This window comes from Microcebus murinus, unplaced genomic scaffold (assembly GCF_040939455.1).
Source record: "Microcebus murinus isolate Inina unplaced genomic scaffold, M.murinus_Inina_mat1.0 scaf004_hap2_Mmur4.0, whole genome shotgun sequence".
Taxonomy (NCBI): domain Eukaryota; kingdom Metazoa; phylum Chordata; class Mammalia; order Primates; family Cheirogaleidae; genus Microcebus; species Microcebus murinus.
Window position 1 is genome coordinate 1286018 of NW_027438950.1, and position 13627 is coordinate 1299644.

Sequence of the window (13627 nt, forward strand, 5' to 3'; positions counted from 1 at the left end):
ACATGGCCTGCGGGCCGTAGTTTGAGGACGCCGGTTTTCATTGAACCACATATTGACTTAAAGTGTATGCAGAGAGTTGTAATGTCATATAAAATTATAATACCTAGGTGAAATCAAACACACAATAAACTGACGTCAAGGAAACTACCCTAGGCCGGGTGCGGTGGCTCACGCCTATAATCCTGGCATTCTGGGAGGCCGAGGTGGGTGGATTGCTTGAGGTCAGGAGTTTGAAACCTGCCTGAGCGAGATCCCAACTCTACTAAAAAAATCAAAAGTAACTAATAAACCAACTAAAAATATATATACAAAAAATTAGCCAGGCATGGTGGTGCATGACTGTGGTCCCAGCTACTTGGGAGGCTGAGGCAGGAGGATTGCTTGAGCCCAGGAGATTGAGGTTGCTGTGAGCTGGGCTGATGCCAAGTCACTCAATCTAGCCTGGGCAACAAAGGGAGACTCTGTCTCAAAAAAAAAGCATAGATGTTTTTCAAGGGCACAAACATTAAGTTACAAGATCCAAAAGTGTCATAGACCTAATCTACACCATGGTGTCTATAGACAATAATGTTTTGCATCTGAAAATTTGCTGAGTATAGACCATAAGTATTCTGACAACACATACAAAAAAGAATAAGTAACTGTGAGGTCATATATATTTTCACTAACTTGGTTATGTTAATCATTTCAAAACATATAAACACATCAAATCCTTACATTATCCATAATAATTATATAGTTACGCTATTCTTATTTGTGAAGAAAATTCATGACACACACAAACACATATATACACACATATAAACCTGTGAATGACACAGCCCCAGTAAGCATCAGACTAAAGAAGAGAAAATGATAGAATCAGAGTGAGTAAAAGTACAAACTAGAAGTTTAATGCACACTCAGCACTGTTCTAAGAGCCCCAAACAGTTTTAAGAAATGTAGGGAGTAGATACATTAAACTATATTAAAAGTGAGAAATTTGGGCACATAGAGTTAAATCATTAATCAGAGTTCACAATAAAAACACAATTTTGAAATGAAGTAACAATAAAAATGCTAAGTGTTCTCATAATAAGTAAGAATTTCTATAGAAACACATTTAAATTCACAATATTCACAATAAAAACACAATTTTGAAGTAAAATAACAATATATTACCCTAGATTTAGGGAGATACTAAGTGTTCTGATAATAAGTATAAATTTCTGTAGAAACACATTTAAATTCACAATATTCACAGTAAAAACACAATTTTGAAGTAAAATAACAATATATTTCCCTAGATTTAGGGCAATACTAAGTGTTCTGATGATAAGTATGAATTTCTGTAGAAACAACATTTAATCCTTTCACAAAGGATAACAAATCATAAAGCAGAAAACATACGACATCTGCTAGTGGTCATCCTGGGATTTCTGTCCCAAATACCAATATCACCACAACGCTCACACATTTCAGACGTGATGCAATAAATGCAGAGAAATTAAAAAATGGTTTGTAGACAGGTGTGATGCCTCACACCTGTAATCCTAGCACTCTGGGAGGCCAAGGGGGGAGGATCGCTTGAGCTCAGGAGTTCAAGAACAGTCTGAGCAAGAGCAAGACCCCGTCTCTACTGAAAATAGAAAAATTAGCCAGAGACTGTGGAACATGCCTATAGTTCTAGCTACTCAGGAGGCTGAGGCAGGAGGATCACTTGAGCCCAAGACTTTGAGGCTGCAGTGAGCTTCCAAGATGCCATTGCACTCTACCCAGGTTGACAGAGTGACACTCTGTCTCAAAAAAAAAATGCTTTACAATAGATTTTATTAAATATACACACATATTTCCATGTCTGCAATGGAATGGAAAGCAGTCAGTACCTGCAGTCCCTTATAAATCATGAGCAGGGCTTTTGTTCTCACTCTAACCTTAAATTAACTACACTGAAGAGAAATAAAGTCCTTAGATAATTTAACGGTAAGGGACAGGGAAGCCTGTATCAAAGATTAAGATAAGGAAACTCAAGCTTGCCAGAACCATGGAAGCAGAGTTTTGCAAACCACTTTTCAAGATCTGGCTTCCTCCTTGACATTTGGACCTCTCTCCTGTCCGTCACCTGCTTCATTCACTGCCACCTACCTGGGTGTTTGGCGACTGTCTCATTTGTCTTCACTTTCCAGGGCTCTGTTCTTTGCTCCAGACAGGTGATCAGGTCTGGCTTAGAGGCAACAAGACCTGTTTTATTTGAAGAAAAGTGACATGACATTTTTGAGATTCTTCCATTACCAATGGTGTACTGTGCTCAGTAGAGAAACGGGAACAGTACAGAAGACCCTAAAACAAAATTAATCCCAAAACACTAATGCCTGACAGACACTTTATAATATTTAGAAAGTACTTAAAATTTGGGGGGTCCTTAGCTCCATTACCCAATACTTGTGGAATCAAATATTGGTGGTGGAAATTGGATTGTAAACAGTGAGCAACAAAATCTTATGCCACCAAATTTTTGGAATTATCACTAACGAAGAGTGAAAGATACTGATCAGTTCAAGAAAGAGAAAGATTAATGTCAAGATAAAAATGATTGAAGATTTTCTTTCCTATACCAAGAAATTTCATTTTTTCCTTGGAAACAAACATCTGAACTTCACTCATGCAAAGCAGAAAATCCCAGAAAAATTCTGCATAAGTAGAATATAAAATTCTTAGTGGGGAATAAAAATTATGTATTGAGATGATCTTTACCCACAAACACTAAATTTCTGTAGTTCTCTAACATCACATCCCTATAGAAATTCCGCTGAGCATTGTCAAGACATGCCCACTCCTCCAGAGAGAATTCTATGGCCACATCCCTGAATGTCAACAGTCCCTGAAAAACAAAACAAAATGAAACACATATTTACCAAGTGGTCATGTGGAGATTTCACTGCTGGTGAAATAACAGAGTAAAGAGAACTGGTTCTGACTCATATGAGTAACTGGAATTATTCAAAACGACAATTTTTAACACAGAAATATTCTCTAATGTGTTATCTGACTCTGGGGAGAGACGATGACATAAGGTCCACAAAACTTGTGTAGATATTATAGTTTTTTGACAGATAAGGTATAAAATTCAAGTTACCGACACAGGCATTTATATTTTTGAGTACTATATTTATATCATACAGCACAAGTCATGTATATTTTTCAGATAGAAAAGTCATGTTCAATTACATGGTATTAATACTTCTTCAGTGTTACAAAGATTTTAATATGTACAACAATGAACTACAAATCCTATTAAAATAGATTTTCATTTCAAATATCTGGGGCAAAGTTGAGTTGCTGAATTTCTAACAAGCTCAGCAGTGACATCAACGCTTCTGGCCAAAAGGGAATATTTTTCAAACAATTGGAAAGCAGCAGAGCCTGCCTTTATCTCAGTTCATCTAACCAGGAAAGAAAGATGAGAGCCTTTATTTTCCAAAGCAGATTATATGCAAAGGGAATCTAAAAAGAAAACGGGAGCTTCCAGATAAAATGTGATGGTTTATGCCCATGATTAGGTAAAACTACCCAAGGTATTTAATAATTAAGAAAAAAATAATTAACTCTATACTAGAAAAATGATAGAAAACACGTTAGCCAAGTGAATAAAATTAATGTCAACTATAATACAACAAATTAGTATCAGGTGTCAATGCACACAGACATACCACCACTGCTATGATATTTTGATATTTTTTAGCCAAAGGAAAAAAGTAAATTATAGTCTGAATCTAATCCTGAACATCAGTTTTATGCAAAGTTCAAGCTACTGATATCTATTTTGTTCTGTAATCTCTAATGATGTATTTAAATAGTCTTTCTTTAGTATCCTACAGAGGAAGTCTCTTCTAATTATTCTTTTTCTCAGAAATGTTCTGAGTTATTCTGAACAATTAATGTGTATTCTATTAATCTTATTTTACACAGAACTGACGGAGCATGTAGATAAAACCTAAATGGTACATGTTACCCGTCTTCACTGATATCCTAGGGACTGAACTCATCTCTAATAGTAATCTTGGGCATCCAAGATTCTGCTTCCAAGATGTTCAACAGCTACAAAGGGAATATTTTTAATATTGGAGGTTATAAATGTATGGTGACAATTGTTGATGGCCTACAAGAAGCCTGGATGGAAAGAAGGCTCTAGTATATAGACAAAAAGAATTTTTCAGAGATTCTTGACTATCTTTAAGAAAAGGGGAAAAAAAAGCAGTTGAGATGAACAGATTAGGTACAGAAATCAAAGGAGAAAAATTCAAGTTTGCAAAGTCTGAACATGACATTCCGAGAGGAAAAGTGAATACAGCCCCTGACCTGGGACACATTCACCTGAGAACCAGCCATTTCTTTGTCTGCTTCCTTCTCTGAAATTCCTTCTGTGTTAAGATTATCTGGAAAATTCACCCTTGCATCTTGAGAGTATGCATCTAAAGGTGTCAGCACAACCCTTCCCCCTGATACTTCCGCACCCAGAGCAAAAAGACCATGAAGTGCAGAAAAAATTGACACTGCCTTGTCCTTTATTACAAGAGAGAGTAAGGAGCGTCAAACTCCTACATAAATATCAAAATTTGAGTCTTTTCTTTCCTACTCTCAGCTCCCCTTCCCTCCCACAGTCATCAGCAATTTTTGCACAGGAGTGGATATATGGACCACACAGACCTGTCCTTATAAAACACAAGCAGAGCAGGGCCTGTGGCCTTCCTTTGGAACAATGTGTGAATTCAAGTCTCGTGGATATATCTCAGAGCCCTTGTATTTTCCCCTAGCTGCAACTTAGCACCATGTGGGCACTTCATTAAAATCACATCCATGGTCCCACCTAGACCAATGGACACTCTGTGGGAGAGGGCACAGGTGATGGTGCCTGGAGGGAGAATCTCTTAGAATGTGCCTACAAATCATTTGGTAATCTGGAGCCCACTCTAAGTAATGTGATCCTAGAGCCAAGGAATTCCTCCAAGGGGTCCATGAATTGGCTTCCTGAAAAAGTCCCCTGTGAATGCTGACGTTGCTTCTCCTAGACCCACTTATGAGAAGCACTCAACTATAGACAGCAAGAACAGCACATAGAGAGCATCACACCCAACACTCTTATGACAAAAATACTTTTGGTCCAAAGTGAAGACCACCAATTGCCATCCTGAAACATGGCATTCTATTAAAAGATTACAGAGGCTAGAGAAAACGGCGGTGTCTGAGTAAGTCTGCATTTCGAAAACAACATGAGCCATGCCTTAATGCTACATTTCCTGAGCATGTAGGATGTGTTCGCAAGTATGTTGCATCAGTGGTCCCCAATCTTATTACAGGTACCTGGGACCATTTTCAAGGAAGACAATTTCCCCCCACACTGGGGAGTTGGAGTATGGTTTGGGGATGATTCAATTACATTGCATTTTTTTGTGAATTTCAGATTACTACATTGTAACACATAATAAAATAATTCTACAACTCTCCATAACTGGTGGATCACTGTGCTACAGTGCTGGAAAGTTCCAAGTTTGGGAGTTAATTCTCATAATACCCTGGGAGGTGAATACTAAAGTCCCCATAATTTCCAGAATTTAGGTGATGGGCCCACCCTGTTTCCTTTATTTTTCCTTCCTTCCTTCCATTTCCTTCCTTCCTTCCTTCCTTCCTTCCATTTCCTTCCTTCCTTCCTTCCTTCCTTCCTTCCTTCCTTCCTTCCCTCCCTCCCTCCCTCCCTCCCCTGGGAGGTGAATACTAAAGTCCCCATAATTTCCAGAATTTAGGTGATGGGCCCACCCTGTTTCTTTTATTTTTCTTTCTTTCTTTCTTTCTTTCTCTTTCTTTCTTTCTTTCTCTCTCTCTCTTTCTCTCCTTCCTTCCTTCCTTCCTTCCTTCCTTCTCTCTCTCTCTCTCTCTCTCTCTCTCTCTCTCTCTCTCTCTCTCTCTCTCTTTCTTTCTCACAGTGCCTTGCTCTGTCACCCAGGCTAGAGTGCTATGGCATCAGCCTCACTCACAGCAACCTCCAACTCCTGGGATCAAGCGATCCTCCTGACTCAACCTCCTGAGTACCTGGGACCTCAGGCATGCACACCATCCTCAGCTAATTTTCTCTATACACATTTTTCGTTAACCAATTAATTCCTTTATATTCATAGTATAGACGAGGTCACTCTTACTCATGCTGGTTTTCAACTCTTGACCTTCAGCAATCCGTCTGCCTCAGCTTCCCAGAGTGCTGGGATTACAGGCCTGAGCTGCCACACCTGGCCCACCTCGTTCTTTTAACTATCATGATTTTAAAAGAAAAATGTAAGGCCGGGCGTGGTGGCTCACCTAGCACTAGTACTCTGGGAGGCTGAGGCAGGCGGATTGCTCAAGGTCAGGAGTTCGAGACCAGCCTGAGTAAGAGTGAGACCCTGGCTCTACTAAAATAGAAAGAAATTAATTGGCCAACTAAAACTATATAGGAAAAATTGGCCAGGCACGGTGGCCCATGCCTGTAGTGCCAGCAACTAGGGAGGCTGAGGCAGGAGGATCGCTTGAGCCCAGGAGGGAGAGGTTGCTGTGAGCTAGGCTGATGCCATGGCACCCTAGCCTGGGTGACAGAGCAAGACTCTGTTCCAAATAAATAAATAAATAAGAAAGAAAATGGTACAGAATAAAAGCTAAATATAATCAGATGGAACAGATAGACAAAGGAAAAGTGGACTGTAGTTTGCAGGGATTTTTCTATTGTCTTTATATTTACTGTCTTGTAACTTGTGCAGCAACTGCTAAATGCAGAGGAATACACTTAAGGCCTCAAAACAAATAGTCTTTTGTCCTTATCTATCTGAAAGTCTTTGCTTCAAGCCCCCCTGGTGGACCCCAGAAACAAACCATGGAAGATTGCTCTCTGATCCATAAATCTCTCTTTGGTCTAATAAACTCTATCATGTCTTTTTTTTTTTTTTTTTTTTTTTAGACAGAGTCTCGCTCTGTCACCCAGGGCTAGAGTGCCGTGGTGTCAGCCTCACTCACAGCAACCTCCAACTCCTGGACTCAAGCGATCCTCCTGCCTCAGACTCTCAAGTAGTTAGGAGTACAGGCATGTGCCATCACACCTGGCTATTATATATATATACATACATATATATATGTGTGTGTGTGTGTGTGTGTGTGTATATACATACATATTTAATTTTCCAGCTAATTTTTTTCTATTTTTAGTAGACACAGGGCCTCACTCTTGCTCAGGCTGGTCTCAAACTCCCCACCTCCAGTGCTGCTCCCTCCTGGGCCTCCCAGAGTGCTGAGATGACAGGCGTGAACCTCTGTGCCTGACCTCTATCGTGTCTTCAAGGGGTGCCTTAGAGTAATTTTAACACCAGAGGGGAGGGACGGGGACCACAGGGTCTACAGCTCCTCCCACGCATGAACCCCGCACCCCAGTCGAAATCCTTCCCTGATGACCCTGCCATAGTCCCTGCACAATCTAGGGGAGACACAGGGCTACACCTTGGAACCACCCAGAGGAACCCTGCTCTCAGCCGCATGGCCTGAGGGCAAAGCTGGGCTGGTGCATCCTCATGTCTGCAGACTCTGGACCGGCGGGAAACCGGGGACCTGCCCCAGCCAGTTCCGATGAGTTCCAAACCCCCTAGCACAGCCGCCATGCACACTCACCATTTTCTCACTTCCGTGGTGCCCAGGGATCCTTCCTGCAGATGAATCCACAGGTGAGAGGGCGGCAGAAGCAGAGGGTCACCTGAGTTTTGCAAAGCAAAGAAGAACTGAACACACAGACGACAAACCGGAACTTGGAGGACTGGAAGGAGAAAAAGACCGGGCCAGGTCCCGGAAGTCTCGCCCTCCGACTGCGTGCCTGATTGGACAGTTCCCGCACCAAGATTTCTGATTGGGTAGAGCTCCAGGCCACACCCCTCGGAGCCCTGACTGACATATAATGGGATCCCACCCACTAATGGCGGCAACCAGGGCTTTCTCTCTGGTGCTTCCCGGAGGATGTTCCCATTTAACCTTGTATATACTGTGTTTCCTCGAAAGTCAGCCGACCCCATACAATAAGCACCTGCAGGATGTGTAAGCACACGCACCATAGACGCCCCACCCCGAAAATCAGCCCTAGTGATGGGTGTGGCTACGCAGCACATCTGCACAACCCATGCGTGTCGCTGGGGGGCGGACAGAGGAAGAGCAGCCCTTCTCATCTGCCCCCTGAAAGCTCTGTGGCTAGACAGGAGACATGGGTTCTAGATGGTTCTAAAGGAAACAGAGTCAGAAGACATTCAGGATGGGATCCGGGGTTTGGAGAGTGAGGAGGATGTTCTAGAAGAAGACGACTTCACTCTATTTGAATCCATGGAGATGGTTGTACCGTGCTTAAAAAAAAACACATACCCTGAAAATAAGCCCTCGGTTGTCTTCTTGAGGGAAAATAAATAAAAGATCCTGTCTGATTTTTGGGGAAACGTGGTAGGTTATATCCATGTTGGACGCGGTGACTCACACATGTCATCCCAGCACCCTGGGAAGCTGAAGCAGGAGGATCGCTCAAGGACAGGAGTTTAAGGGAAGGCTGAGCAAGAGTGAGACCCTGTTTCTACTAAAAAAATAGAAAGAAATTAGTCGGACAAATAAAAATACATACAAAAAAAATTAGCCAGGCATAGAGGTGAATGCCTGTACTCCCAGCTACTCAGGAGGCTGAGGCAGGAGGATCCCTTGAGCCCAGATGTTGGAGGCTGCTGTGAGTGAGGCTGATGCCACAGCACTCTAGCCCAGGCCACAAAGTGAGACTCTGTCTCAGAAAAAAGGAAAAATAAACGTTATCTCCATTTATGAATAACATATATCATATTCAAAATTGGAAACTGTACAATGACAAACATTTTAACATTTCAGATTTGGTAAAGGTGGTTTTTTTTACTGCTTAATGTTTCTGATACACTTTGGTAGGTGTGGGGGTTTTCTGCTGTCCTCATCTGTCTACTTTCATCAACACCACCCTGCTTTAAGTACAGAACATTTATTTTTAAGTGTTTTAACTTCTTATGGGAGAAGAAAATCTCATTGTGTGCTTCCCACTGGAAGTTTGGCTATACTTATAAGCTTGTTCTTCCATGTGCATTTTGCAAAATCATTGCTAGGTTTTAAAAAGCTGACAGAATCTATTATGAGATCCAATGCCATGTTGAAGGCACAAAGGACAAAGGACCTCTTTATAGTATTGATTTTGTATCCCTACAAGAACAAGATAGAACTCTCTATGTGTTTAAGTCTTTGTTCATATATTTCAAGAATGCTCTTGTATTTTGTTTATATAGGCTCCACATTTCCCATTCAATTTGTTACTGATTGTATTTTGATTTTTCAAACTCACTTTATAGTATACTCTTTTGTTGCGTGCTTACACTGTACTGCCAAACCTGGCAGGAATTGCTGCGTGGAAACCTACATATTCCTTCCACTTTAATACAAGGGGTGAGATGCAGCCAGTTCCCTCTGTCCCTCTTTGGAGTGGAATCTCCCAGCATGCTCACCAGATCAACACCCTCAACCACAGTGAACATCAGCAACCCCACAAGACACAGGAAATGAGCAGGAAGGGATGCATCAAAGTCTGGGACTTCAACCCCCTGGCAATAAGAGTCTTGTCTTTCAGCTTGACTGTCTGAATAAAGATAATTATACCCGTTTCTATAATTGCTATCTGCTGGCAGCACTCTGGTGGTGAGACAGGAAGCCAGTACTTTGCCCATTTGAGACTTGGCAGGTCAGACCTCATGCTTCAAGGCAGAACTGACATCCTCAGCTGCTGCCTGCTATGCCCTGGCTATCAGCCTGAGTTCCAAAGTCTGCTCCTCATGCTGTAATGTCACAAACATGAACAAGCAGACACTACTGAGGCCCAGGGTTAGTGCTGGGAGGCAGGAGGGGGTTATGGGCCACTGGGTTGGCAGGGATGCCTAGCAACAAGGTTTCTTGAGGCATCCAACGATACTCACCACCATCTACCACCATACCACCCTGGATGTGACCAATCTGATCTGATCTTGAAAGCTAAGCGGGGTAAGGCCGGTTAGTACTCGGATGGGAGACAACCTGGGAATACCAGGTGCTGTAGGCTTCTGCCACTTTTCTGTAGCATGCCTTGGAGAGTTGGGGTGATGTAGAGGAGGATTGGGCTGATATAGGGGAGGGTTGGAAGGCCAACTCAGCCTATGAGGTTGCCACAGCTCCCATCCCCATCCACTAACACATATCATAAACACTATCTCTAACCCTAAACCTAAACCGTAACACTTGTGTAACCCGAAAACATAGCCCTAAACTGTAACCCTAAGCACTAAACCCTAACACTAACCACTAATACCTATGCGAACCCTAAACCTTAACCAGTAACCTTTAACCCTAACCCCTAACCCTAAACACTAACCCCTACCCTAACCTAAACAATAACCTCTAAACCTAACACTCAACCCTATCCTCTAAACTGAACCTAAACAATAATCCCTAACCCTAACACTCAACCCTAATGCCTACCCTAACTCTAAGCCCTACACTAAGCCTAAACCCTAACACAGGATATTTTTACATTTGTGACATCTTCAATTTTTCTCATCAATATCTTTTTCAATGTAAACCTATTTTAACTTCTTTGTTAAATTTATTGCTAAAAAAGTCATTGTTTTGTGCTAATATAAATCAGGTCATTTTATTCCTTATTCTATTTGATAGTTTGTTGTTAGTGTACAGAAACACTGATATTTTAATGTTCATTTAATACTCTGCAGATTTACTGAGTGTGTGTTTTAATTTAACAGGTTTTTGGCCTACTATTTATGGTTCTCTTTTATATGACATCATGTATTCTACAACTGACTTTTTAAATTTTCTTTTCTTTTTGGATACATTTTAAAAAATTTTCTTGCCTAAAAGTTCTGCCTAGGATTTCCAATACTATGTTAAATGGAAGCATTGAATATGGTCATAATATACGTTTTCATTGGTGTTGTGTATTTAAAGGAGCAAACACTTCTTCCAGTTTTAATAAGCTAGTTTAAGTAGGTAAAGATTTTCCCTTCTTGGGTTCCCAAGAAGATGGGAATTTCTCTGGATTTTGAGATAAAAGGGGTTGTAGCTGGGTCACAAGTCTGCTGATGGGTATGTAGTGAGGACTGCCTTTAGTATGGGCCTGTTAGCAGAAGCTTGGGTAGTTGTAAATCCTGTCTTATTCATGGGCAGACTGGATTTCCTTCATGGCTTTGATCTTTAGGGCAGGCACATACAATTGGGTCTGCATAGACTGGGCCTGATGCCAGGTTTATGGATGAGTGTGCCTCCCACTGAGTATCTGGGATACTTTCCTCAGGTCACTGTGTGGGTTCCCAAGTGGGCAGCACTAGCTGTGAACTGTTGCTAAGACAGGTGGAACAGAGTGACAGAAGGGCTTCAGAGATCACAGTGAGCGCAAAGGGCTCTGGGCCTGTCTCCATGGCCACTCAGTGGGCACTTGAGTTGATCCCCCATCTTCGCCTTTTTGAATTGTGCTGCTATAAACATTCAAGTGAAGGTGTCTTTTTTTATGGAATATTTTTTTTTCCTTTGAGAAGAAGCCCAGTAATGGAATTGCTGGATTAAATTGTAGTACTACTTGTATCTCTTTGAGGTATCTTCATAATGCTTTCCACAGAGGTTGTATTAGTTTGCAGTCCCATCGGCAGTGTATGGGTGCTTCTGTCTCTCCCCAACGAAGCCAACATTGATTGTTTGAGGACTTTTGATAAAGGCCATTCTCACTGGAGAGAAGTGATATCTCATTGTGGTTTTTCTTTGCATTTCACTGATAATTAGAGATGTTAAGCATTTCTTCATATGTTTCCTGGCCATTAGTTTCTCTTCTATTGAAAAGTTTCTGTTCATGTTCTTTGCCCACTTTTTCATAGGGTTGATTTTTTTCTTGCTGATTTTCCTGAGTTATATAGATTATAGTTATCAGCCCTTTATTGGATGTATAGCATGTCAATATCTTTCTCCCATTCTATAGCTTGTCTGTTTTCTCTCGCGGTAGTTTCCATGGCTCTGTAGAAGCTTCTTTAATTTGATCCTGTCCCATTTCTTTATTTTTCTTGTTGCTGTGATTGCTTTGGGGGTCTTCTTCATAAAGTCTTTGCCCAGACCAAGGTCTATAACAGTTTTTCCAACATTTTCTTCTAGAATTCTTATAATTACGCACCTTAGGTTTAAATCTGTTGTGCACCATCAGTTCACTGTTGTGAGAGGTGAAAGGTGCAGATCCTGTTTCAGTCTTCTACATGTTGCCATCTAGTTTTCCCAGCACCATTTATTGCATAAAGATTCTTTTCCCCAGTGTATGTTTTTGTCTGCTTTGTCAAAGTGTAGATGGCTATATGAGGATGGTTTTATACCTGGGTTCTCATTTTGCTCCATCAATCTATGTCTCTGTTCTAGTGCCGGCTCCATGTTGTTTTAGCCAGTATAGTCTTGTGATATAGCTTGAAGTCTGGCAAATTGATGCCTCCCAATTTGTTCTTTTTACTTAAGATTGGTTTTGCTATACAGGGTCTTCTCTTTTTCCATATGAAGCATAGAATTATGTTTTCTAGGTTTCTGAAAAATGATGTTGGTATTTTAATAGTGATTTCATTGAATCTGTAGATCACTTTGGGTAGTACAGACATTTTAACAATGTTGATTCTGCCAACCCATATATATATACATATATAATGAGTGAGATGTGCACCATCTGGGGGATGGTCATGATGGAGACTCAGACTTTTGGGGGGAGGGGGAAATGGGCATTAATTGAAACCTTAAAATTTGTACCCCCATAATATGCCAAAATAAAAAAAAATAGAAAATGTAAAAAAAGAAAAAAGAAAAAAAAGATTTGATAGAGGATCAATAAGAAAACAGATAATGAGAAAAACATTATAGACCATTTAGATGTAAAAGACATTTTCAGAGCTCTTCAGTCCACAGAGGCAGAATACACAATAGTTTCAATCATACATGGCAAATGCTATTAGGACACTTAAGTCTTATCAAATTGAAGACGACTAAAAATATACAACATATATTTTGTGACAAAAATAAAGTGGAACTAGAAATCAAAAGCAAAACATAAACTGGCTAATAGAAAAATATGTCAAAATTAAATACACTCTTCAAGGTATTCATGCTCAATGGTCAGATAGTTTAAAATTGTTAAGATGTCAATACTATCCACAGTAATATACAAATTTAATGCAATGTCTATAATATTCCATTAATACTTATTTTGGAGGTATATAAAAATAAATTCTAAAGTGTGTTGGAACAATAAATACTGAGACGGTTTTAGAAAATACAAACACAGACATTGCACTTCTTGATTTGAAAACAAATCTATAGGAATAAAAGCAACATGGTCCCGGCACAAAAACAAATAATGAGATGAAAGAACACAGTGGAGAACCCTAAAATAAACCTTTGTGTCCATGATCAAATTACATTCTTCAAGATTACAATATGGAATGCACTAAGTAAAATTAAATTAATACACTGTGAATTTACTCATACCTTCAGGTAATTTTATGAGCACCATTAAGTTTTATAACAATCCTTG

General features: G+C 40.4%; 1 protein-coding gene across 1 annotated transcript in view; it reads right to left on the reverse strand.

The window, feature by feature from the left end:
• Positions 1-7809, reverse strand: part of LOC142866394 (uncharacterized) — a 59816-nt gene extending 52007 nt beyond the window's left edge. Inside the window, 3 exon segments of the mRNA XM_075999763.1 lie at positions 2125-2220; positions 2734-2860; positions 7663-7809. Of these exon segments, the coding sequence (XP_075855878.1) occupies positions 2125-2220; positions 2734-2860; positions 7663-7665 (226 nt within the window). The 5' untranslated portion in view covers positions 7666-7809.
• Between the last annotated feature and the right edge of the window lie 5818 nt (positions 7810-13627).